Below are 26,175 nucleotides of genomic sequence, written 5' to 3'. Positions count from 1 at the left end.
AGGTTATTTTACTCATCCAACATGATGGAGGGTGGGCGGTGGTGGCGCTGTCTGTTAAGGGCTGGACTGAGAAGCAGAAGGTTCTTGGTTCAAGCCCCAGTGCAGACAAAAGTTGGAAGATGTTCCAGTCACAGGGGGATATGCCAGAGCACCACCAAGGTGCCCCCAAGCCAGGCACCAAGTGCCACAAACACCCCAATGGGGCCCTGAAAGAAACTGGGGACTCAAGTTGCTCACCTTCCTCCAACAACCCCAAAAGTAATCAAGACAAAAAATGTAGGGCCACAAACACTCTTAAAAGGTCCAAATTTATTATTATTAAACATTTTACAGCAATCATTTAAAGGCAGAAGACTAACAAATGACATGTGAAGGGACAGACAGAAAAAAGTGAACCCACCCTCACAAGGGCCTAAACACCCAAAGAGGGAAATAACAGCCCAGAAACAGATCCCACCACCAGGAACGATGTCACCAAGGAGGCTTTAGACCAAACTCAGCAGCAGCAGGGTGAGGAACACGCTTCAAAAAAACCAACAAATCACATTAACTATGCTGGGATACGGAGGCAGATTTCTAGTTTTATCTGTTGTGAGAGACACGGCTAATTTCTGTCTCTTGGGGGGGAAAAAAGAAAACAATCATGCAGCCAAGTGAGAGTGCAGGTCTAGAACTGATTGGATGCGTCGGGATAAATCTTCACGCGCTCTGGGCTCCAACGGTGTCTGGAAAAGAACACATAACTTTAGTGGCGAGCGGCTCCTCCCCGAGTGCGTGTAAACAAGGTGGCGAGCGGAGACCAGGAGTAAACCTGACAGTCATTCGTACCCGGCTCCTTCAGCGCCTGTGCGTTCCCCACCAGCCCGGTCACCGACTCGGCGTTCCCGTTGAGGATCTCCATGGACAGGTTGTTGTTCTGCTGCTCCTCCACTATTCTCTTCTGAAGCTCCTCCTAGTGACACAAGACAGCCCATCAACGCCGCGGTCGCACATCATCTTCCCGTTGGCGCGGCGACGGATACGCACCTCGCACATGACGGTGAGCTGCAGCGGCAGGTCCTCCACCTTCACAAAGTCTTCTTCGTCAGACTTCTGACTGGTGCTGCCGGATCCGATCTCCTGAAACAAGGCGATGGCGCCGTCACTCCAGAGGCGTCCGATGAGGGCGTATCTGAACGCGTCTTACCTCCACGCTGATCATGACGGGCGAGTTCGTGTTAGGGCTGCTGGTGGGGGTGACCTGCTGACCCTCACAGCCTGCGGACGCTCCATCCGAGGGGGCCGCTGCCTCCGCTTCAGCCTGGGGACTTGGGCTCCTCGCCACGTTACACTCCACCACGGTGGAGTCCATCATCTCCACTGACTCGTTAGTTTCTGCAGGAAACGAAAAGATTAAAAACCTCTTAAGGTGGGTGAAGACGAGGCTCCGTTTTAAAGGAAGGACGCCTCACCGTCATTGTCTGAACTCCTTTGTTCTGTCGTCACCTCGCCGGTTTCATCACCCGTCGGCCCCTGAAACAGGAAACGCTTCCAGATTTAATAAAAAAAAGTGCCAGAATGTTCAATAATGCGGAGGCCGGAGCGCCACCCACCTCCTGCTCCGGCTCCGGCTCCGGCTGGCCGTCAGCAGAAGCTTGCAAAGACGTTTGGACGTCGACCGGTCCGGCCTCGAACTCCTCCATCTCCTCCTCCTCGTTTTCATCCTCTCCGCTGCCGTAGTTGGTCAGAGCCTGAGTCTCAGCTTTGGAAAGATCTGACAACACAACAAAGGTTCCCGCTAATGCTCTTCAAGACCCAGTGTCCTGGTGCAACTCCGCTTACGGATCAGAAACAAAGACAGAAGAGACGCCACACGCGTACCGATGGACAACGGTAACCTCTCGCCCTGTCCTTCAGCCTCCTCCTCTGAGCCCTCGCTCCTGCTGCTCTTCTTCTCCGACTGGTAGTAAAACTCCTGCAGAGTCGCACTGGCTCCCCGTGTGGCCTCGTCCTGATCCTGGATGAATGAATTGTCTTCATCTGCGCACGCTGGAGAAACGGACCTCCCACCCGCGGCGGCAGCTGCGTTCGACTTTAAGAAAGGAGCGAATGAACATCGAGGATGACGTTGCTTTTATTTTCTGCCTCAATGGTGCGTCGATGAGATGCCAGCCTCACCTTTCCAGCCTGCCTGGTCTTACTGGGACGCTCTTCTGGCTTCTTCCCCTTGTGTTTAGCACCATGGCTGCTGTTGTCCAAATCCTGCATGAGCCTGAAGAAGGCCAGTTCGTTGAAGAGGATCTCTGAGATCTCCACCAGGAGGTCTTCTCCACAGTCCTTCAGAGTTTGGCCCTCAAACTTTGTGAGAGTGTCCTGAGAGCAGCAGACGGTTCGGACTCAGCTCGACAGGTCTTGAGTGGCTAAAAGAGCTTCGTGTCGGGTTCATACCTGAAGTATACCTCCAAGCTGCTTGTGGAAAAACTGGACAAATTCTCTGCTTTCATCGTGCTGCTGGGTGAGATTCAGGACCAGACGGCGCACCGAAGTCAACAGCTGGAGGGAACAAACCTTATCCATGTTCTCCTGGTAGAAGGACATGAATATTTAACACCTGACAGCTGTTGGATCCATTATTAAGATTCATTGCTGGCTTTTACAATTATTAACCCCCACCGGTTGTTTAAAACCAGCTGATTTACCTTAAAGAAGGGAATGACCTCCGCTATGATGGCTTTGATCTGACGGTCCAACTGCTGGGTATCAACCTGAGGGCAGCGCACATCAGCGGACGCGCCTTCTGTTCACAAATAAATAAATATGAATCTTAACCACCGCGGCGCTCGCCGACTGCGGCGGCAGCTGTCGCGAGCGGCCTCGTAAGTGATGGGTACCTTCTGTTCTGTCAGCACAGTCAGCAGAAGGATGCGCGGCGTTCGAAACGTCACCTGCACCTGCGGCGCTGGCGCTGCGAGGGTAAAACTCAGCTTTAAGCTTCGTGTGTTCACACTCTCCAATTCTGGCCAGGGCTTTGTCTAAATGAAGCACCGTGTTGCCTGTCAGAGCAGCAGACAGAGGAAGAGCCGTTACTGACGCCTTCCAGGGGTTAAAAGGTGCGGTTCAAGAAGCTTCATCCCCATTTGCCCCCTAAAAACCAAATCATTTCCACACAAACACACCAAGTTCATCAGCAAAAGGCTCAAGATGGGAGGATGCCGACGCGCTGCTGTCCACAGACTCTGCACCGCCTCTCTTCTTCTTCAGGTTTTTCTCCACCACCTCCTGAAATCAAAGTAAGTCTATGATGAGGCACTCAAAACTAGATGGCATCCTCTAAAAAACGAGTTCCAATGTAGCAGGCCGATGAGACACAGGAGACCTTTGTAGCACACTATAAACCACCACAGCACCAGCTTCTTCTAACTTGGGGAAATTAGACATTCCATCCATCATTTTTGAATAAAGGCATTATTTGGACAGACAAAAGGCCCAGTATCCAATTAGCATAACTCTGGGGACCTTGGCACAGAACAAAGGACCCGTTCCCGATCTGAGTCATAGAGATTTCTTTTTTCCTTAAACACAAGCGTCTGAAATGCGGCTGTCAAGTTACATTCAAAGACAATGGACGGGGGTGCCAACATTTAAAAAAAAAAGAAGAAAGAGAAACACAGACAGATCAAAGGCGACACGGTGGGAGAGGATGAAAGGTGACCAAGCAGAGGAACTAATGAAACAGATGAGAGGAAGCAAAGTTCTAAAAGAGCGGGGAGTGGAGCGATAGACTGCAGGGCTGGAAGAAAGTTTGAAATGTGAGAGAACGGCATGCTGGGAAGCAATAATGTGTTTCTTACTGCATCGCTGCTGGCCAAACTCTCACTGGGCGTGAGCTCAGACTGGGAGTCAGCAGCCCAGGCCACAGGGCTGAGGGAAGGCAAATGGTCCTCGGCTGCATTCTTCTCCGTCAGGTGTCTGGTCACGATGTCCTGCAGAAACACGGGCACGACTCTCAGGGTAACGGCGTTGGTGACCCGTCCCCTGGACCACTGTACCCCTCCTTCATCTGTCCTCTGCATCACCCTTTTGTTGCCAGAACTACTTTTCTTGATTTAAATAAAATAATCTGTGTGCTAACTTTCTCTCTTCTTGGATTACTTCCACCACGGCGCCTCCAGCTGCCATTAAACTCCACAGCCTCTGCCAGCCTCACAACTGTCATTTCAAAAGGGCCCTTTAACGTGCTGCTGCAATTGTCTCGGCAGGTCCCAACTTACCCCAGAGCAGAGATTTCAGCCAGACTCCATTAAGTCTGGAGCTTTAGAACTATCACCACAGCCATTAACTACACGGAGAGCAATATTTAAGCCTTCGACAACAATGGCAACAGACAACAGCCCTTCTGATGTGACACCTGAGGTCCCATTTAAATGGTAATCCAGGTCGCATCCTGATGACTGCGTTAAGATGATACAAAGTCAAACAGTTGATTTAAAAATGTAGACAGCAATACTTCTAATGCAGTACCTGTACAACAGCCGGTTAGCTTTTCTTTTCTTTTTTTACCTGCAACGAAAACAGCGCCCTCTGGCGCAAGTAGTCGGTGTTTAGCAGCTGCAGCTCATGGAAGAGCTCGATGAGAAAGTGGGGACGAGCCTCGTTCTGGGATATCAGTGTAGCCACTTCAGAGTAAATGGTCTCCCTCAGAGCCTCAAACAGTGAGAAGTCGCTGCTGGCATCTGCGAGATCAACATCTGACAGCATGAGGTTGGATGGACAGTAACAGAATCTGGCATAATCAGGCGACAAACTACGCACTCGAAAGGTTTGGCTCAGTTTAGACAAAAACAGAACGTGCACAGAATATTAGAGCGGCGGAAAAAACAAACAAATGATGGATCTGGATCTGTAAGTTTACCTGGTGCTTCTGTACATGCAATTCTGTTAGAGAGGAAGGGTGTCCTCCAAGCATAGGCTGTGAGTGGATTCAATGTGAAAGCAAATTAGCAAAAATGAAACTGGCCATGACAAAAGTGTAAAATCAAGTGACAAATTAAAGCCAAAGGACGAGTTGCTGCACAAAATAGTGATGTGACAAAAGCAAACTGAACCTACTGGAGGAATTAAAAAGTACACAATGGCAGAAGAGGAGAGGAGACGAGGTATGTTTAGGAAGAGCAGCTGAGTACCTACCAGAGGAGAGGTCATTTCTTTTTTTGCCAAACTTAGATTTGCTGTCAAGTTTCTCTTGGGTCAACTTGTCCAGCAAACTCTTGTTCTGGTCTTTCAGACGAAGCAAAGGCGCCCTCTTGTGGCCAAAGTCGACAGTGCTGCCAACGCTGTCGCTCAGTCCTGAGGAAACAACATGAACAAGTGTGACGACTTTAAGTCTCGATTCGACATGAAATGAAGGAGGATCGTATCTGTTGGGACCACCTTCATTGTTCTTGTTACGCCCTTTATTCAACCTACGGCGGGCCTTGTTGGGCGTCTTGCTTCGGGAGGCCAGGTTGGCTTGTGCCGACGCCTTGCGCCCGGCCTTGTAGGTCTTTGTGATGGTTGTAGGGTCAGCGGGGTCGGCCAGGCTGCTGTAACTTTCCTGTGACCCCCTGTCAAACCGCTGCAACTGCGACCGGTCGGGGCTGAAGGCCGGGGAGGTGGAGCGAGAGTCCCGGCGCTCGCTTTTAGACTGGTAACAGTGGACAATGTTGTTCTCATTGGAGGTTTTCTGCCATCCAGTTGATCTAAAGGAGTAGAAGAAAATAAAATTATACATGACTAAACTTGCTAATCAATACAAATGTGATTTCAAGGAGAAAAGTGCTGGACCCACCCTCTCTCTGCAGTGGTGTTGAGGGGGGAGCGCTGCAGCGGAGGAGGGAAACTCATATACTCAGTTTTCATGGAAGCATTTGGATCCGACTGCTTCTGCTGGTCAGGACTTGCCTGACAGGCTGCACTCTGAGCAAAGTCTCCCATGGGAGCAGGAAACAAGGAAAAGGCGTTTAGGCCTGCAGAGAGAAACAGAAAAAAAATTTACCATTTACTCTGGCAATAATAATTCAGACATCGTCTTATGTAATCGGAGCAAAAACAGACATTTCACCCAGGAGCTTTTATATGTGTTAACAGCAGAGGAGATAAAGACTTTTTTATGATGTAAAATGGTGTAATCAAGGTTCTTATGAGGCAAGGTTGTCATAAAGGCACTGGCCCATTTAAGACACGAAGCAGCTCAGCCATACTTCAAGTTAATGTCTGTCTAGACGTATAGAATATGAAGACGGTAAACACTGGCTGATTCTTTATCTTCCGCTTCTTCCCTGGAGCTCAAAGGCAATGAAATGAAAGCACAAGACTGGACATTGATGTCATCTGTTAGCAGAGTCCTTTAAATGTACTGAGGTGTTAAATAGAAAGGTCATACTGTGAGAGAATGAAGGCATGGGAGAGGCTGCCATGTTGTTGGCTGAAGGGTTTGGGACAGAGAAGATGGGGACAACGCCGGGAGGCGCTGACGGGCCACAGTTGGATTCCTGGAATGAGCTCTGCTTCTGGGTCTGCCAGCCTGATGGAGCAGAAGAAGACTGCTGCTGCTGACAGAGGAGCTCGTTCATGACCTGTTTTAGTCTGCGGAGGCCAAAAGTCCAGACGTTAGACCCTTCTGAAGAACGGGCTGTTTGATAGAGACTATTAAAGCGGTCATTGATGGTGTTGTTGTCACCTTTGGATGTTGTTCTGCTGCCAGGCCAGCTGGGTGTAACACTGGTTGAGTTGGTGCATGATCAGGTGCACTTGAGGTGATGACAGGTTATTGGGTAAGATGCTGTACTGACCCGTCAGCAGGGTTTGTAACATGTAAGAGAGGGTCTGAGAAAGCAGATAAGGATTCTCACTACAACTGTTGACCAGGACAATCTCATAATCGCCATGACTGTAATAGAATATAGTCGTGACCGACCTGCTGATCCTGCAGGAGCGTCTGACACATGCTGGTGCTGAAGTCCATTTGCCTCTGCAGCTGGCTGACCTGCTCCTGCCAGTGACGCGAACCCTCGGAGAAGGACAGCTCAGAGGCCCAGCGCACGTTCTCTTGTCGCCGTGCGCTTCCGTGCCGATTCTCCGACCGCTGCGGTTCCTGGGCCTTAGTTTTGTTATGAAGCGGTGTATTTCCACCGCCGTCACCCGAGATGAGTATCGGAGGGTTCCGGTTGCTATGGACAAATATATTGGGACATTATCATCAGCAGCAACTCAGATTTGGCGTCACAGTTACTTCCTTGTCGTGCCCCTCTGACCTTCCTTGATTCTTTCTGTTACTATATGAGCTCTGGTTCCTGCTGCAGATCTGGATGTCATCATCAGAGCTGCCCTCTGTACACTCATCCTGCTCTTCTTCCTCATCTGCACCCATTTCAGTGTTATACTCTTCATCCTCATCATCCTCCAGTTGGCATGGACTAGAACCCCATGTGGCCATCGTCCTAAAAAACAATTAGGGCACAAATGTCATGAAGTACCATTTTAAACACATTAACAGCTCAAATACAAACTTGAAAAAAACCCAAAACAGATCACAGCAACGTTGTTTCAGGGTTACAGAAGCTCCTACAGGAAGATCCTTTACCTCTCATCCCTGCTGACAGTGTGTGAGGGGGAAGCAAGGCTTCCTCGGTTGTGCCGTGGGGAGTCGGTCGGGCCGCTACGCCTCTGGTGCTCAGCGATCAAATACTCCAGGTGTTTTCTGCGATGGCGCAGCTCCTCCCGCAGAATCTGGTGGCGACGCATCTCCGACCAAAGCTGACGAGAACCCAAAAATGAATAGAGGGACTCGGTCTTTGTCGTGCGAATGATAGTGTGGAGCATAGGAAGTCAAACTCTGGCCCGTGGGCCAAATTTGGCCCGTAATGTAATTATATTTGGCCCTCAAAGCCATACCAATTGACTATTAGAGCTGGCCCGCCGGTATTATCGCTTAAAGCGCTTGTGCTAATACTACAAATACCAGAATGCTCTGCTGGTGTTTTGGTGTGAAAATCCACACTCTCCATCAGCTGGTGGTGGTAATGCACCAATTTGTGGCTTGCCAACCACCAAGAAAGAGAAAGTTGTCATAGCAACCTTACAGTATATGCTAATTCTAATTTTGGCACTACCCCTCTGAAAAATGATTAAAGGAAAGGCAGAAAATATGACCTTTCTGAACAGGTAGGAGGCAGAATACCTGTTTAGATATGTAGACGGACCTGTCTGTCTTGTATGTGGAGCCAATTTGCATTACAAGGAGAACAACAACAGATGACACGATAAAACGTAACACCAAGACAAGCACAAGCGTCTGGAAATGACTCAAAGGTGCCAGAAAGTAGAAGAGATGAAAAGGCATTACATTTACATTACATTAACTTAAAATAGCAAAAGATTGTTGTTGAAATTTAAAAGAGAAACAATGAATGCCCGTGATGTGTTTTTTTATTTGAATTTCGATTTTGCATGAGTGCAATAAATTATATATATTGTATTGTGTTAAGCTTTGCTTGTTCCATGTTCAGTTGTTGAGCAAAACTTGTTTGGGTCCATATCAAAAGGTTCCCTTTTATAGCTGGAGGAAGATTTTTTTCAATAAATATCAATGTTGGCCCGTGACTTTGTCCCAGTTTTGAATTTTGGCCCACTGGGTATTTGAGTTTGACACCTCTGGTGTGGAGAGTCGCCGTTACCTCATTGTCAGCGACCGGAGCCACGGCCGGTTCTGGAGCAGCTTTTTTCAGCAGGCTAACATTCGGTTTGGGCCCCGAGGACACGGCCGTCTGAACAGGGCCCGGAATGGAAACTGGCGTGACGGGAACCTTCCTCAACAGGCCCTGCTGGCTTCCAGTGCTGCACACAGAGGACTGGGAGAGAAGCCGGAAAACACCAGACACAAGAAAAAGAATGGCAACATTAGAACAGATGCAGACCTTCACATCGTGTGTGTGTGTGTGTGTGTGTGTGTGTGTGTGTGTGTGTGTGTGTGTGTGTGTGTGTGTGTGAGATACCTGAAGGTCGGGACAGGCCCACTGCAGGTCCCTGATCTTGCCTTGAATTTCAGTGAGCCTCTTGTGCTCGTCGTGCAGCTGTTTCAGCTCCTGCTTCTGCTGACGGATTTTCTCCTCATACAGCTTCTCCCTGAAAGTGTTTTGATTGGCACATTCACCCCAATCACACGCTTGAGAAATCGCTGCCCACCAATCAGACCCTGACTGTCCCCTACCTGGCTTTGCTGGACAGACCGGGTTCTCTTGGACTTGGTTTGGGTCCAGCTCTGGTGTTGTTCGGCTGTTGGTGTAAAATGTCGTCCTCGTTAGCGGTTGTGCCATCAGTGTCATCACTCTGGACAAAGACATTCAGAAGGAAGATTTATGACCTCATGTTTCTAAATATGATTTGAGATGTTGCGTGTTTTTATCCCAAGACAGGTTCTAACCCCGCTCCTCCCTTTCGGACCTCACCTGAACCATCGCCATGAGCTCTTGAAGCTGTCTAAGTTTCTGCTTCACTTTTTGCTGGTGAACCTTATGGACAAACTCTCCAGCGTTGCCCAGGCTACTTCTCCGACTGGACCCCTCGCTGTCCGGGGCGGCGGCGCGCGCGCGCCCCTTCCTCGTTATCCAGGACGTCTTCGTCTTCATCTTTCACCTCGTTATAACGGGTATCCCTGTTGTACTGGCACTCTAAAGGTGAGGAAACAGTTGTTTAAAGTGTAATACTTTAAATGTTAGTCTGTTAGATGTATGACGAGTGTGTACACGCCTATGGTTGATGGGATGTTTAGGCTGCGCAGGTTGGCTGCTGACCGGTTGTTGATCTCACACTCCGTGTTGAGTCTGCCGTCCTGGTTGTTTGAATTACCGCCTCTCACCGTGTGACTGTTGGTCAGGCTGTTTAGGTCGACCCAGTTACCACCACGCTGAGGGTTTCTGAAGAGATAGAAAGCTCATTCCCAGAAGCTCCGAGTAGAATTGCCATTTATTCATTAAACCATAAAAAATGGACTCAAATTCAACTGTATTCTACTGTCCGACCAACACACCTGATGTTTGTGACAGAGTGCCTGTTGTCCTGTTCAGACTCGAACATGGTCTCAAACATGGAGCCGTCGTCGGTCTCATCTTCCTCCTCCTCCTCTTCGTCGTCGTCATCTTTCACGTTCTCATTGACAGCGTCCACCATCATATCGGACGTTTGTTCGTAGTACTGGACCAGCTCCCGCAGCTCGTTCAACCGTTTGTGGACCTCCTTCAGCTTTCTGTGGCAAGAACAAAGAAGAAAAGAGGTTTAATAATTAAGAAGGATATATGATCCTCCAGGAAAACGTCTGCACCACTTTAAAGTCCTACAGAGATGAATAGCTACAGAAACACAACCCAAAAAAAAAGAGGAGGCCAGGAAAATTACATTAGATATTTATATATATATTTACAAATTTAAAACCTATTTTTAACTGCTGTTGATGTATAATAATCTGTTGATTAAAACGGTGTGTGCTGTTTACCGGAGCTTATCGGTGGAACTGGAGCCGTCCTGGTGCTGCGTGAGCGCAGGATGGAACGAAGTGGACGATGAAGCCTCGTTTGAGCAGAGAGCAGGACAATCCGAGGACTCTCCCATGTTCAGACTGCACTGTGTTGAGAAACCACGGCCTGAAAGGGACCACACGCCGGTCAACTACGACTCAAGCGGGAAGAGAAACACGGATTTTCAGCGACACTCACACGAGCTGTTATTGAGTGTTTGGTCTCGGAGTGAATGCAGCTCCTGCAGGATCTTGTCCATGGTTTGTTTCTTGTCTTGAAGCTCTTGGAGCTTGGTGAGCTTGGCACTGGCGGCTGTCGCCTCTGGATCGAGATCGGTGTGGGGACCGGAGGCAGAATGGAGCAGAGGTCTGTGCTGAGGAGGTCCAATGGCCTGGGGAGCGCGGGACCAACACACCTCTCGAGACAGAGAAAGGCTCTCTGCCTGACGACGGTTGTCTGGCACTGCTTTAGTCTGACAAAAGAAAGTTGAAACTTAAGCTCATTTCTCCACATATGGTGATTTACACCCAACACTATTACTCCGATACTTCAGAATACCGTTAATGAGATCGTCTGCTGCTGTATATTGACTCATTTGAGGTTTAGCCTCGTGGAAAGGATGGCTGATTGAGAGGGCAGACTGCGATTAGAGAATCAAGGGAGTAAAAATAACCAATTAAACTAGCACCGGTAGAACAGCCTATATAGGCAGTCGTGATACGAGCTTACATAATACAGTAGGGTGCTTTATCAGCAGAGCCCACTGATCTTGGGGCTTTGATCAGATGCTGAAAATGGCCATAGTATAGTAAACAATCCTCCTGATCTTCAGCAAAAGCCTGCACTGAATATTCAGCAAATGACCTTTGTATGAGGTAATAAGGTCTTAGGAGAACTTGAAGGCTTTACTGTACCCGGGAGTCGTGCAGCTGGTTGTGGAACCTCTGGATCAAATCATTCAGCTCTTCATTCAACTCTGACGTGATGCTCAGGCCTGAAACGCTGCCTGTGGTTTCTGTGACGACTGACGATGACAATGGAATCAGTCCTACGCGTCAACATCGAGCTGTGCCGATTGTTTTAACATCGTAATGCTGGAACAAGCCTTCCAGACCTGCATCCAGGTCACTCTTCTCCTTACCCGTGTCTTCAATGGCAGCGATGGCCTGTTCGGCGCTCTCCTGCATGGCCATTAGCGCTTCCTGTCGACCCTGCAGGGCTCTGAGCTGATGCTGCTGTTCCAGCATCTTCTTTAACAGCTCGTGTTGTTTTCTGAGGTTCTCCAACTCTTCCATCTGTTCAGCCTGCACCATTTCTGGCCAACTCCCCTACAAATCAATACAAACACATTTAAACAAATGTCAAACCATTTGGGGGATGAACAATACTGGAATTATCAGCATAGTAGATAAAATATTTACTGTATTATAAAGGATTCTTGCTTTTAGTGAATATCAAACAATTTTAGAGGCGTTTTTAAGTGTGACAAACATTCTCACCACTGCATCTGAGGAGCGCACCTCAGTATTGAGTGAGGTGCTGTCTGCCAGGGAGCCCGAGCCGACGGCAGAGTCCAGGGTCCCCACATCATCATCTTCATTCTCCCGTGTCTATAATTACATATGGAGGAATCTTTTCTCTGTGCTTTTTATACTGTTGACATCACGCACAATCCAAAGTGTCGGTAGAGAAGTAAAAACCAGCAGAATGCAAAAAGGGGATTCAGGTCATCAAGAGTGGAAAACATGCTATTTAAAACCTTAGCTTTTTTTTTCCTTTTCAAACTCGTTCAACTTGATTTTTCTCCATGTAAAAGCTTTAGAAGGATCACACTAACCAGCATTTTCTGTAAGAACCGCAAGTAGGACTTCTCCTGCTGCTTGAGGTGGTTGATGAGGTGGGAGAGGCGCTCCACGTTGGCCGGAACATCGTTCTTCTCCACCAGGTCGTCCCGCATGGAGCTGGCCTTGCTGATGTACTCGCGGATCTGCACCAGTTTGCTCACCACCTGAGGGTGACGAAGGGACGTGCGTCGAGATATTGACCGCGAAAGAAATTGCGACGGAGAGATGCGAGGGAGAGTGAGCCAGCGTTTGTGGCGCCGGCTCAGACTGGGTGAAATAAGGGCAGAAACGGGGTTGGGTAGAATACTCGCCGGGCACCAGCGGTGGCATATTTATAAATCGCCCTAAATACGACTGAGTTAAACTGCACCAGTTCTCCCTCGCGCTCATCCCGCACAAGCAAACTTACTCTACAAGATGTGACACGTATAAATGATTATTATGGCCTGCCTGACTATCAATTTTCTGAGGGAAAAACAAATATTACGCAGATTAGAATTTAACATCCTTCTATCTTCCCACTGTCCCACCATGAATTTGACATTTAGGGATCATGGTGAAAATAATTGTGTTCACATATCTAAACTCATCTTCAGTCCAAAACTGAAAGTATAGAAGAGCAGACAACAGCTTCAGAAGAAACAGGAGATAGTTTACCTGACTACTGTCTATTTGATCTCTGCCTGATTCTCCCTTCAGTCCTGCTCCTCTACCATTGCCTCCACGGCTGGGTCTCGGAGTGTCCTTCATTGGAACCAAGGGGGTCAATGCGTCTCTGAGTCCTGGGCCCTGCTTCTTCATTTCCTGGCTGATGGCTGGTGTGGCTGGGGCAGAGGAGGAGGGGCCCAGCAGGTCTCTGCTCTTGTTAGTGTTCACGTGTAGAGGTAGAAAGTTGTGGGTTTTTTTGTTTTCTGCGGCTATCTGCCGTTGGTTGTTGGCGGCTGTGACGCGCCCCTGGGAGTCACTGCCGATGCTCCGCTGCGAGGAAGTGAAGACACAAGTGATGAAAACCAAAGCTCATTGTAAGGAGTTCTTCAGCGGTCATTTCAGTCTCAAGGTTAGAACGGAACAATTGCAACCGTGTGTTCATAGCAACCACCCGGGAGCTTCTTACCTCGTCCATATCTGTGAAATTTATTCTCTGGCGCAGCTTGTCCAGCTCCGCCTGGTCTGGGACAGACATCTGGGTAGTGTATTTGACATGAGGGAAGGAGTGAGGAGTGCGTGCTCTCCTGCGGCCAGCTCCAGGGGTGGACTCGGGTGAAATGTCGTTCGTAAGGCGGCTCTCCACCATGGGAGCAGACAGTTTTTTCCTGTTCTTCTCCGAAGATCGATTTGCCTTCTTCTGCTGCACCCCCCAGTCCTGCTAAACAGCATCGTTATGGGTACTACCAGTATCTACCCCCGTTTACAGCTACTGACATTAGTGCAAGTTATACGGGAACCATGAGCGTATTTCTGGGAGGTCCTTACCATGTTGTTGAGCCGATCTTCCAGACTGCAGTTGGGTGCAGTCCAGTTATGAAGCTCTTCTGCGCCGTCATCAAAAGGAGCACCTCCGGAGGCCATGTCACCAACTTCCAGTTAGCTGCACTGAACAAAAAGCATCAGGATTTTCAAAGAAACCCTAGAAAAGCATCAGATGCACCAGATGTGAATACAAGGAAGAAGAGTCATCCAGCTGATTTCAGTCAGTTTGTCTTGCAGCAGCCGACAGTTTGCTCAAACTCGCCGTCCTTGGGTTTTGCGCTAATGTTCCCGGGAAAACATCCAGAGATTCCCTCCATTACAAAGCGCTTTGTCAAAGATTGCTACACACAAAGACCCGAGATAAAGTTTACTACAACTGCACATGGTATCCGGGCAACAGGCACACTATTCATGAGGCAACTGAGGGCTGAAAACAAGAACATATCCAGCGTGTCTGTTTTTGAACGGTCTTGACATAGTTCTCTTCCGCAATCGCCATGGCAACCTGCGATCGCCTCGATCTCGGTCCGCAGGTGATCGGGAAAACTCCACGCTACAATAACGAAACCTCAAGTCCAAAGAACGTGGTTTGGTCAACTGAAGTGGCTCGCCTGGTACCAGCTAGCTAGTTAGCAGGCGCTTAAACCAGGTAACTTTAGAGCAGTGCAAAAGTTTAGCCAAACAAGCAACTCCCCCGGCTAATATTAGCAAAGCTACACATCCCGACGCATATCGCGTTGTAGTCGGACTTTTTGACTAACTGCCAGGACTGTGGCACATTAACGCAACGGCGCCAAGCAGCAAGGGCTGGAGTGGCTAAATCACAAACGGTTTTGGTCTTGATTTTATAATTGTGCGCTTGCTAAGTTAGCTAAAAAAAGATCGGAAGCGTGGATGTTACCATTTGGAATTAGGGTAGAGAATGCGTCGCCTTCCTTCATATAATTCTGCACCTCCTTCAGATAGTGTATTAGCGTCGAGTGAAAGTTATTTGAAAGGTATAAAGTCTTAACCGCCTCCAGACGCAGGTGAGTTGTCGCTGCGATCTTGGCCTGATATCGTTAAATAAACCCCCATACAGCAGGTGGCGCTATAGTCCTGTAAGTGGCCGCCCACTTCGGCGGAGTGATACATGTCCTCATGCAGGAAGTCCGTTTTTTTTATTGCGTACAGAAACAAATAGGCTGCAAATAGAAGTAAAATAAGAAAATGCGAAAACATACAAAGAAAAAATAAAATAACCAGAATTTAGGGAGTAGAGGAAGAGCTAGGGAAAAGATCAGACCCTTAAACCAGAACATTTTGTAAATATGATGCATATCGTTCTTTGTATATACTGTACCGGTAAATAAAAAATACAACAATCGACCATGTGATTAGTGAAATAAAATGTCTGCGCAGTCAAAATAATAAGTTAAGCTTGCTTATATTTAAAATATAATATTCATTAAATCAGAGCAGAGTTGGCAAGAAAAAAAGGATGGCAATGGTTATTACAGAAACGGCATCCGAAATAAGTCTTTAAAGTCATTAAATTTAATCTAAATGACAGAAGGGGGGTTGAGGGTTTATTGAGGGTTTATATACTTTATTCTTGTAATGTACAGTATCTTTTTATTTTCAAGTAAAGTTGACGTGAAGCGCCCTTCGCTTCCTTCAGAATATTTTTTTACGAATGTAAATTTACTGATGTGCTTTGGGCAGACTTACATAATTAGATACTAAATTCGTAAATTTCTATAACTAAAGAAAGTATGTACTTGTTAAAGTTCCACCAGTCGACCGGGCAGTTAACACAATCATCATTCTTGCAAAATTCTTTATCAGTATGAGCAGATACTTTAAAACAAAACTAAATGTCTGTGGGCTGTGTCACTTTTCATCAATAAAATGTATGGAGAAGAAAAATGCAATAAAACTCAGTAGAGAAGCTAAATTTTACAGACTTCCCCTAGCTCTCTGGAACTTCTGCAGCCCGGAAAGTTTACGTAGCTACACAAAGTCAAACCGGAAGTGCACTGACAGGAAACAGAATTATTCGCTGTTCGGTCGTCGAAGTGAGTGAGCCTTATTGTTGGTTTCTTCGCTGCATCACAACAAAGATATTACGACGGCACCCAGATAAGACTCTTTTCAGCTTCCCTGGTAATTTATATACTATTATTGATAACATTAGATTGTTTTGTCCTCCGTAACTTTGTCGAAATTAGCCATTTAGCTTCTAATGCTATCACATGCTAGCTAAGATAGGAAAACGTGCCTGATTTTTAAACACGAAGTAAAGCAAGTATTTCCACCACGGTATTTTAATCAACCTGGATCTTTTGGCTTAGGTAACAATGGGATCTTCAAAGAAACACAAGGAAAAAAGTCGCGACAAGGACACGGAAGACCGCCGCCGTGAGCATAAGAAACATCGCCACAAGGAGCGAGACAGAGACGCTTCCGATCGGGATGCGGGTCGAGATAAAGAGCGAAGGAAACGGTCCAGATCGAGAGACAGAAGCGGTCGAGATAGTCGCAGCAGAGGCGAGAAGAGCAGCGGCGAGCCGCGAATCAAGAAAGAGAAAAATGATGTGGGATACGAAGAAAGCAATACAGACGTGGGCCCTCTGTCTGCAAGTGGGGATGCATCGCTCAGCGTTGAGGAGACGAACAAACTCAGAGCCAAGCTGGGTTTGAAGCCTTTGGAAATGAACGAGAGCAAGAAGGAGCTGGGCACCAAAGACGAACCGATACTGGCTGAAGTCATCAACCCCGTTGTTATCCAAAAGCAGAAAGAAATGAGAGAAAAGCTTGTGGCTCTGAAGGAGAAACGCATCCAAAACCAGAAACTGGGAAAGGTAAAGACCATGGCAGAAGATGACTGGCTGGATGACACGTGTGCTTGGGTGGAGAAAAGCAGAAAGCTGGAAAAAGAAAAAGAAATGGCGGAAAAACGGGCGAAACTCCTGGAAGAGATGGACCAGGAGTTTGGCGTTAGCAGTCTTGTAGAGGAGGAGTTTGGACAGGGCAAAAATAACGCGTACACATCTCGAGAGTTAAAAGGTCTCAAAGTTCAGCACAAAGTGGATTCCTTTGCTGAGGGCCAAACTGTCATCCTCACCCTCGAGGACAAAGGTGTGCTGGATGAGAAAGAAGACGTGCTCGTCAACGTAGGGCTGGTGGACAAGGAAAAGGCAGAGAAGAACGTGGAGTTAAGGAAGAAAAAGCCAGATTATAAGCCCTACGATGAAGAAGAGAGTGTGGATGACATGGTTGGCTTCAAACAGCAGTCCGTGCTGTCCAAGTACGATGAGGAAATTGATGGCGAAAAGAAGAAGAGTTTCAGGTTGACCACAGGCGGCATGGCTCACGGGGAGCGAGAGAAGGAGCTCCAGGCCATGAGGGAAATGCTGCGAAGTCAAGCGCAGTCGTTGCAAATGCCCTCACTCGCCATAGCCTCTGAATATTACTCGCCTCAGGAAATGGTGGGCTTCAAAAAAACAAAGCGGCGCGTGAAGAAGATCCGAAAGAAGGATAAGCTCACAGTAGCAGACAAGCTCTGCGACGATACCCGGAGCTCTGATTTTGGCTCGAGGACAAGAGGCCGTGGTAAGCAGAATGCTGAAGGAGGGGAGGAAGTGAAGGAGCAGGACGCCAATTTGCCACTAGGCGTGCCCGTCCTGTTGTCCGATGACATCAGGACCGCTGAGATGGACATAAGCGACGATGAAGAATTTGAAGCCCCCGAACCAGCTGTTCTTGAGGAGGACGAGGCAGAGCAGGAGCTGCAGAAACAGCTGGAGAAGCAGAGGAAGCTGAAGCAGAAGCAGCTCCTCAAAGACTCCGGGGAGAAGGTGGCAGAGCAGCTGAAAATGATCAGCAAACCCGCGACAGACAACGAGTCCGAGAAGAAGAACAACATCGTCTTTAACGCCACCTCAGAGTTTTGCCGAACTCTCGGAGACATTCCCACTTACGGACAGTCCGGCAACAGAGAGGACCAAGAAGACATCATGGATTTTGAAGAGCAGGAAGAGAAAGATGACGCCGGAGATTCAGACTCGGACATGGATGAGAATGTCGGGTGGAGCACAGTGAACCTGGACGAAGAGCAGAAAAGCACCGACTTCGCCACGGCCTCGGCCACCATCTTGGACGAAGAGCCCATCGTCAACTCTGGCCTGGCTGCGGCGCTGCTGCTGTGCAAAAACAAAGGTCTGTTGGACACTCAAATGCAGAAGGTTGCCCGTGTCAAGGCGACCAAAGGTGCTCTGCCCAACGTCAACTACTGCATTGAAGACAAGATGGGCTTTGATGACAAGTACAGCCGCAGAGAAGAGTACAGAGGCTTCACCCAAGATTTCAAAGAGAAAGACAGCTACAAGCCTGACGTCAAAATCGAGTATGTGGACGAATCTGGGCGGAGACTAACCCCTAAAGAGGCCTTCAGACAGCTCTCGCATCGCTTCCACGGCAAGGGGTCTGGAAAGATGAAGACGGAGAAGAGGATGAAAAAGCTGGAGGAAGAGGCGCTATTGAAGAAGATGAGCAGCAGCGATACTCCTCTTGGGACGGTGGCGTTGCTTCAGGAGAAGCAGAAGTCCCAGAAAACGCCGTATATTGTGCTCAGTGGAAGTGGCAAGAGCATGAACGCAAACAACATAACCAAATAAGTTTAAATTATTTTCCTAAGCAGATGTTGATCCTACAGTATAGACATGATGATTTATGTAAATGCTCAGATTTCCTGATTCAATTAAGTGTCAGTGTTGTAGTCAAGAAGTGTACAATAAAGTCGGTTGTAAAGACTAAAACTCGTTCTTATGTTGCAAGACTAAAGGATAATTGACTGGCCTACCTACATATTGACTTTAAAGTAAACTCGGTAAAGCTCCATTTAGGCTCTGCTTATTTTCAGCTAAGGGGCTTAATTAAACAGTGAAATAATTTGTCTCTTTTCACCTGTATAGAAAATGCACAATAAAAGTAACTGGGGGAAGCTGCAAAGATTTGTCCTTTGCGCAAGCGCGTATTTTGTATCATAATCGTTGCCACGGAACCATAGTTGGGGGCCTGGGGGCTGAACGGACTGTTAGTGATGCACAACCTGTAGACGCAAGTAGCTGGCTATGCTAATAACAGTAGGCTAACCATACGACGCGTCATTCAGCAGGATATGCAGAACATCAGTCCTCAACCTCGTAACCATTAAGGGTAAGCAGTCATTATAAATATGGCTCCAAACAACCACAAATATAACGGCGGCAGTGTATTTTAGAGGTATAGTATCGTCTGCAAAGCCAGTTTGACCGCTTCCTGTTACGCTAGCAGCAAGCTTAGTGGTGGCGGATACTCTTAAGTAGCTTTGGTGTTTGGTATTCGCTTGTTCGCAGATGTTCCAAATTAACTCTTATATATAACGTTAATCCAGGCGGGTCATGATTAACCTGTAAATTCTTTGTAAATTCTTTGTTGAGTTGTGTAAGATGTGTCGTTTTAATGCAGCGATCTTCAATGTATTCTAAACTGATTATTACGCTGTTAAGTTGTAATTTGTGGACTCCATTTTACTGGATGTATTCCTTTATTTTATCCCAGACTATGGCAATAATGCCAGGTCTATGCTTTGTATTTATGGGTGGTTGTCTTATTAATCTAAAATCCTCTGTACAAATTACATACTTTATATCATTAAACAGTCGAAATGCTAAATTCTGCAACCCATTAAAGCTGGATTAGTGTCTGTGCTTGTTTCTTTATTGCAGTCTTTACCCTCACATAACATACTTTGTACCTAGTTTATATACAAGAAAGAATTAATACAGGTTGGCTTTTTTTAAAAACTGAAGTGTTTTTGAATGTTGTGATAAATCCAGCAGATTTATCACTACATTCACAACACCTGCATTATCATACAGAAATAAGTAATTTTGTAACAAATGTGTATCAAGCAAACCAATCTTGGGAAATGAAGGCAATGGAGATGCCGGAGACTAAACCCCCTACCCCAACACCTGGAGACGCCTACAACGGTTGGCTTTTTAAATGGACCAACTACATTAAAGGTTACCAGAGACGCTGGTTTGTTCTCAGTAATGGACTGCTGTCCTACTATAGGTGAGTTACATGCAGGGGACTGAATTTCGAATATGAATAGAGGTTTTCTTGGCTCTTCAAACTACAGTATATACACCTGTTAGCACAGTTTTATGCAAATGCTGCTTCCTAGACTGTCCATTGCTTCTGTTTGTGACCAGGACCCAGGCAGAGATGGGCCACACTTGCCGAGGCACTATCAACTTGGCCACAGCCAATATTGCTGTTGAAGACTCGTGCAATTTTGTTATTTCCAACGGAGGGGCGCAGACCTACCACTTGAAGGCTAACTCAGAAGTGGAGCGCCAGAGATGGATTACTGCGCTCGAGCTCGCCAAGGCAAAGGCCGTCCACATGCAGGCTGAATCAGGTGAGAAGCATGAAAAATGCAGGAGACGGAACGTCTAAAATTGTATGAAATTCTTCTTGTCTCCTCCTCAGATGATTCTGGCGATGATTGTTCATCAGTACCTCCAACCGCTGGACAGGGTGGAGGCTCCCGGTACTCAGAAGTCCAGTCCACACTGCGTACTCTAAGTGGCAAGGTGGAGGACCTCTCCACATGTAATGATCTTATTGTCAAGCATGGGTCGGCGCTCCAAAGGTAGTGCGCCCTGGCTACCTGATGGAAAAAACAACCCTGATTTCTAGTATAAAGTTTATTTTATAACTCGGACCACTTATTTGTTCCTTCTCTTCCTTTCCGCTGCAGGTCTTTGTCAGAACTGGAGGGTATTTGTGCTGGAACGGATTCAGGAGAGAAGGTCAAACAAGTGACAGAGAGAGCAACAATGTTCAAAATAGCCTCTGATGCAATGATAAATGTAAGCGAGAGGGTTAAATACTGAAACATGCACTCCGTTGGAGTTCGCTCTCTTTCCTAAACATTTGCTGGCATTTCTGTTCCTCAAGGCGTGTCGAGACTTTCTGTCCTTGGCCCAGAACCACAGTAAGCACTGGCAGAAGGCTCTACAGGTGGAACGTAACCAGAGGATACGCCTGGAGGACACTCTGGAGCAGCTGGCCAAACAACACAACCATTTAGAAAGAGCTTTCAGGGGAGCCACACACAACAACCCTGCCATAGGGAGCAAAGGTCAGTCCTATCTTTAGGACAAACATCAGTCATTTTCTGCTCAGTCAGAAGTGTCCTTCCCTTCCCCATAGGTAGTGGTTCACTGAAAGGTGATGCAAGTGATGAAGATGATGACAACGAGTTCTTTGACGCGATGCAGGATCCAGCAGAGTTTATTACTGTTCCGGCTGATCCCAAATATCACAGGTTAGCTGTCACCGCTACTGGTTTCAACCTCATTTTCTGTTTTATTGACTTTCCTCCAAAGAGTTTATTTTTTTTGTGTGTCCCTCCATCAGGAGATCAGGCAGCAACGCAAGTGGTTTCAGCGGCGAGACTGGGACCGATGATCAGTCGGTAAACTGCGTCAATTCTTTCATCTGTGTGTGTGAACTAAACTGGTTTGTAACCTGCTTGTTCCAAATAGTATTTATTTCAATTTTTCCAGTGCGATGAACTGTCACTGGCATCCAATCCAGAGTCTCCGCAGCCCCTGGAAATAGAGCCGCTCAGAAAGCGACGGACTCGTATCCCCGATAAGCCCAACTATTACCTCAATCTATGGAGCATAATGAAGAACTGCATCGGAAAGGAGCTTTCGAAGATACCAGTGCCCGTAAGAAACCTGCGTGCCTTGAAATATGAGACGAACCACAGGTAATCTGACCTCCCCTCTTGTCTTTTAGGTCAATTTCAACGAGCCGCTCTCGATGCTGCAACGTCTGTCCGAGGATTTGGAATACTACGAGCTGCTGGATAAGGCGGCTAAATGCCAGAATTCTGTGGAGCAGATGTGTTATGTCGCTGCCTTCACAGTCTCATCCTACTCCACCACCGTCCATCGCACAGGAAAACCCTTCAACCCTCTGTTGGGGGAAACATTTGAGCTCGATCGGCTGAAAGAGTGCGGCTACCGCTCTCTGTGTGAACAGGTTTTTCTCTTTGTTTCTATATTCAGGGATATTCTAACCATCCTTATGCTCATGTATTTGATGTTCCTATGGTGATAACTTCTCTGTCTTGGCTGTAACCTTCTCTCAGGTGAGCCACCATCCACCTGCCGCGGCCCACCATGCTTTCTCTGTGAAGGGCTGGACACTCCGACAGGAAATCACCCTAGCCAGCAAGTTTAGGGGGAAATATATTTCCGTCATTCCTTTGGGTGAGTATCGATACATTTAGTAACAAGCCTTTAGCACTTTTTCCATCATTGTGAAGGGGTAAAGTTAAAACCGATTATTTAACGTGATCTCTGTTGACTCTCGCAAGGCCCGATCCAGTGTATATTTGACAAAAACAACAATCAGTACTCCTGGAAGAAGGTGACCACAACAGTACATAACATCATTGTTGGAAAACTATGGCTTGACCAGGTAAATATTAGATCACCCTCCTCAGTGACGGCATCAGATATTTCCCATCAGGCATGTTTGCCTGCGCACTTTTATGCTTAAAGCTAATCATGTTAATTACGTGTGGTAAAGGGTGAACATACCAGATTCAAATGAGATTCCAAGGAGGGAAACAGACCACCTCAGATCAGAGCATGCTTACACTGTGTCACATGATCAGGGTGCTTATATACTGTCAAAGGGATTTCAGAAAAGCTTTTTTTTTATCTTTGGTTCAGTCGTTGAGTGTTGCTGATGTCACATCCTTTTATCTCTCTCCATTCTAGTCTGGGGAGATAGATGTGGTAAACCACAGGACTGGAGACCGCTGCCACCTCAAGTTTAACCCCTACAGTTACTTCTCTAGAGACGTGCCCAGGAAGGTGAGACGTTTCCATGATTGTTTTGGTGTCTTTGTCACTCATTTACAACACCAAGAGTACAAACCTCAAGGTTACGTTCCACATGACCTTATCCTCTTATGTCACTTCTTCCATGCCCTTGTGTTGTGTTATTGCAGGTTACAGGTGTGGTAACGGATAAAGATGGCAAAGCCCATTATGTGCTGTCAGGAACCTGGGATGAGAAGATGGAGTTTTCCAGGGTGATCCAGAGTAGCAAAGGTGAAGATGACACTGAAGGCAAACAAAGGACTGTTTATCAGACCCTCAAGGCCAAAGAAATCTGGATAAAGAACCCATTACCGTGAGTTTCTGTATCCAACACTGAAAGCTATGAGCAGAGATGTGCATGTTGTAAATGGTTTTATCTGGATGATGACAACAGAGAGGGAGCCGAGAACATGTACTACTTCTCCACGCTGGCGTTGACGCTCAATGAGCCCGAAGAGGGAGTGGCGCCCACTGACAGCCGGCGTCGGCCCGACCAGCGTCTGATGGAGGACGGTCAGTGGGATGAAGCCAACGCTGAGAAGCAGCGACTGGAAGAGAAACAGCGGACCACCAGGCGAGAGAGGGAGAGAGAGGCCGTGAAATCACCCAGTTCCCCCGAAGAAGGTAAAATAGCTCCAGTCTGCTTCGTTTCTGATCCGTCTGACTGCGGAATACATGTCTGTGCGTCTGTGGGTTTGCGTTTCAACTGTGTTTTCATTTACCCTTTACCCTAATTTTTGTTTCAGCCGATGCGGGGGAGATAGCTTCTGATGAAAGCAAGTATCACAGCTCGGTGTCGTATTTGTAGTACGCTTTAGGTGCTTTGTGTAGCAAAGAGAGCTTGACTGCACAGAGCAAATCTTGATCTGGGTTGTGTGTGTAAAATACGCAGTAGAAAGCAAAGACAAACCCCAACATGTACCAGTTACTAAGAATGCTACACACAGCACTGAATGGAGTAAATACACAGGGGTCTATGTGCATTTTGGATTCTCCGGGTTGTGGATTCACGTCTTTCTTTGCCCCAATATTAAGCTGACAGAGAGGATTCTCCCCCTCACACACCTGTTTCATGCAAGTAGCTCTTCATAATAATCCCTTCCTCTTTATATCTTCATCCTTGAGTCTTTATCCTGAATTCATCTGTTTTTAGCTACTTCTGGACCATCGTTCCTCTCTAACCAATGCAAGTATCGTCTCGTGACAGATAGCTACTGGTCTGAACTCTGCTGTTGATACAGTAGATGGTGTTAAATCCACTTTAGAAGAGCGTGAGGTTGTTGTGATCTATAGCTTGCCTATTTCTAAACCCGACATCCTGTAGGCATCTAGATCAGAGTCTGATGAATTCTCGCCACAGATTTTCATCAGATATGCAGTTGTCCCTCAGGTCATAGTAATAGAATCCACCTGCTAATCCTCCCCTCTGTTAATCCTGCATCATTCTGCTTACATCCATCCAACCTGCTCTGTTATAGCGGAAGGCAACGAAGGTCCTCACGGGGCTCAAGTCAAAAGCAAGTACATCCATATCGCTCCTGTTCTACCGACCCGAGAGCATATCTGCTTGTTCTTCCTGACTCGGCGGCTTCTTTACCCTCCACGTTGTTCTTCTAAATGCCTCCTTCCTAAAAAGAAACTGTCTCTTTCCCTTTAGACTCCCATCAGGATAACTACCAGGCACTGTGGTTTGAAAAGCTGCAAGACCCCGTATCTGGAGAGACCCTACACGTGTACAAGGGCGGCTACTGGGAGGCGAAGGAGGAAGGCAACTGGGACGTGTGCCCGGACATCTTCTGATGGTCACGGGAGGTTACTTCTCTCCAATCAGCAAAGAGAAATCAAGCCCGACAGTTTGTCCTCCGTGTCCCTGCAGCGGTTTGTTCAGGACTTAAGGTGTCTGGTTCCTGATAATAGCTTTGTTGTAGCGTTGTAAGGTAACGGCCTTGGTAGGCTTTTTTCCATCTTGATTGTGTCTTAAATCAAACAGCAAGAGAGTGAAGCTGACCTGGTGTGTGTGTGTGTGTATTGGGGTGGTTCCAGCCAGTGTGCTTGGTTTCGGCACCATTCTTCAGCCCCAGCAGTGGAGGCGGCATCCAGGGCATTTTCAGTCCCCCTCAGATGTTTGGACATTTGATCTCTGGACTGTGAAAGTTGCCTTTGAAATGATTTAATTGTGTGGTGCTATTTTTTTTTCTCTAAAATGAGACGTAACTTCTTTCAATACTGGGGTTTACTTGGCCACTTAACCACATTTCAGTAGACTATGCTTAGCTTTTTGTTTTTCCTTCCTTTTCCAGCGTTTGTTTCTTCTTTTAAAGATGTTCTTTCAATATTTCTATTGAAACAACCGATCTAACACTGGAAACTGTCAAACATACACTACTGTATCGCATCTTCTGTTTGGGGGACCTTGAAAGAATACCCCAGTGGATCTTAAAAGCCCCTCCTGAGATTGAGTTTAATGTAAAGTTTATTCCAACATATAAGAAGAAGTGTGTCTTGATTCTCCACATGTACTCATACACAAGGATTGGTACTTTATCTTTGCTTGTCTTCACACACGTGAACTGTTGATTTTGCTTATTTGAACATATGCAAATACAGATTTTCAAGGCAACAATAAAAGCATCTGCAGGCGTGTGTGTGTGTACAAACGAAGCGTACGAAACCAAACTAAACCTGAGCAGAGTGGGAAAATGTATAGGGTGGGAAGTGACCTTAGGACACCTGTGAAGTGGAATATCCTATATAATTACTACATTTCTTAAGTATTAATCTGATACAGGGGCAGCTCCTCTGTATCCAATGATGCACTTTTTCCTCTCAGAGCTTGATGTTTGCATCTACACTAGGTTCTTAATGTATAGTTTATTTTGTCTGTAATTCAGCCCCACATTTGAGATTTACCTACAAAACTAACTGAAACTCTTCCTTATTTTTCATGCAGTAAATTATATGACCTAATTGATATTTATTGTGTTAGTTTGGCCTCGTAAGCATTTTGTTATATTGTGGGTTTTTTTTTCCTTTTCAAAACAAGGATGTTCATAACATTGTTCAGTAACATCTGAATATATTTTGTGTTTTCTGTCCTCAAGTGGATTTATTCTTTCTTTTAGCTGGACTCAGTGAAACCTTTTCAAAATTAGAATTTGAGTAGATATGGCGTGTGTGATTTTCTATTGTTGATTCTACTTGATAAAATTTCTAAAAAAAAATGTAAATATATTTGATTCTAAGCAGCTAAATTAGCTGTAATTGATTGTCATATATCTAATGCAATCACATTGTAACCATGCGGACAGTTTGGCAGGGCGGAGCGGTCTATAAGATATGAATGAATAATTAAAGACAATATAAACAGCTATTTTGGTCTGGATTTTACTTTAA

The 26,175-nt window shown here is 46.7% G+C and overlaps 3 protein-coding genes across 5 annotated transcripts; 2 read left to right on the top strand and 1 right to left on the bottom strand.

The window, feature by feature from the left end:
* Positions 1-289: 289 nt before the first annotated feature.
* pcm1 (pericentriolar material 1) lies at positions 290-14,953 on the bottom strand. The gene is given in 40 exon segments (XM_057036847.1): positions 290-725; positions 829-952; positions 1,027-1,119; positions 1,187-1,374; positions 1,452-1,512; positions 1,593-1,753; positions 1,861-2,071; positions 2,158-2,352; positions 2,428-2,562; positions 2,679-2,776; positions 2,871-3,032; positions 3,156-3,258; positions 3,831-3,962; positions 4,540-4,712; positions 4,892-4,948; positions 5,167-5,325; positions 5,410-5,717; positions 5,807-5,984; positions 6,401-6,603; positions 6,698-6,843; positions 6,935-7,187; positions 7,272-7,457; positions 7,601-7,773; positions 8,694-8,867; positions 9,012-9,141; positions 9,227-9,345; positions 9,465-9,611; positions 9,613-9,684; positions 9,764-9,932; positions 10,046-10,261; positions 10,508-10,655; positions 10,728-11,001; positions 11,444-11,553; positions 11,671-11,857; positions 12,029-12,139; positions 12,367-12,537; positions 13,031-13,351; positions 13,488-13,736; positions 13,847-13,966; positions 14,745-14,953. Coding segments are annotated over 39 exon segments (6,219 nt in total). The 5' UTR covers positions 13,943-13,966; positions 14,745-14,953; the 3' UTR covers positions 290-699.
* Positions 14,954-15,718: 765 nt separating this feature from the next.
* Positions 15,719-18,642, top strand: sart1 (spliceosome associated factor 1, recruiter of U4/U6.U5 tri-snRNP). Of its 2 annotated transcripts, none has more exons than XM_057036848.1 (2): positions 15,719-15,988; positions 16,177-18,642. In XM_057036848.1, exon 2 carries the CDS (start codon positions 16,183-16,185, stop codon positions 18,499-18,501), a length of 2,319 nt encoding a protein of 772 aa, XP_056892828.1. In that variant the 5' UTR covers positions 15,719-15,988; positions 16,177-16,182; the 3' UTR covers positions 18,502-18,642. The 2 variants fall into 2 exon arrangements, with proteins under 2 accessions (XP_056892828.1, XP_056892829.1); XM_057036849.1 differs by having other exon boundaries at positions 15,806-15,900.
* Positions 18,643-18,897: 255 nt separating this feature from the next.
* On the top strand, positions 18,898-26,152 carry LOC130527985 (oxysterol-binding protein 1-like). Of its 2 annotated transcripts, XM_057036850.1 has the most exons (17): positions 18,898-19,042; positions 19,780-19,945; positions 20,086-20,294; positions 20,366-20,528; positions 20,637-20,748; positions 20,837-21,020; positions 21,092-21,206; positions 21,299-21,356; positions 21,448-21,615; positions 21,686-21,931; positions 22,041-22,161; positions 22,269-22,372; positions 22,678-22,773; positions 22,911-23,095; positions 23,177-23,406; positions 23,529-23,558; positions 24,440-26,152. In XM_057036850.1, exons 2-17 carry the CDS (start codon positions 19,797-19,799, stop codon positions 24,580-24,582), a joined length of 2,313 nt encoding a protein of 770 aa, XP_056892830.1. In that variant the 5' UTR covers positions 18,898-19,042; positions 19,780-19,796; the 3' UTR covers positions 24,583-26,152. The 2 variants fall into 2 exon arrangements, with proteins under 2 accessions (XP_056892830.1, XP_056892831.1); XM_057036851.1 differs by lacking the exon at positions 23,529-23,558.
* The last annotated feature ends 23 nt before the right edge of the window (positions 26,153-26,175 follow it).

Source organism: Takifugu flavidus, chromosome 6 (genome assembly GCF_003711565.1).
Source record: "Takifugu flavidus isolate HTHZ2018 chromosome 6, ASM371156v2, whole genome shotgun sequence".
In the NCBI taxonomy this organism is placed as follows: domain Eukaryota; kingdom Metazoa; phylum Chordata; class Actinopteri; order Tetraodontiformes; family Tetraodontidae; genus Takifugu; species Takifugu flavidus.
This window is presented reverse-complemented; position numbering and strand designations above follow the sequence as displayed.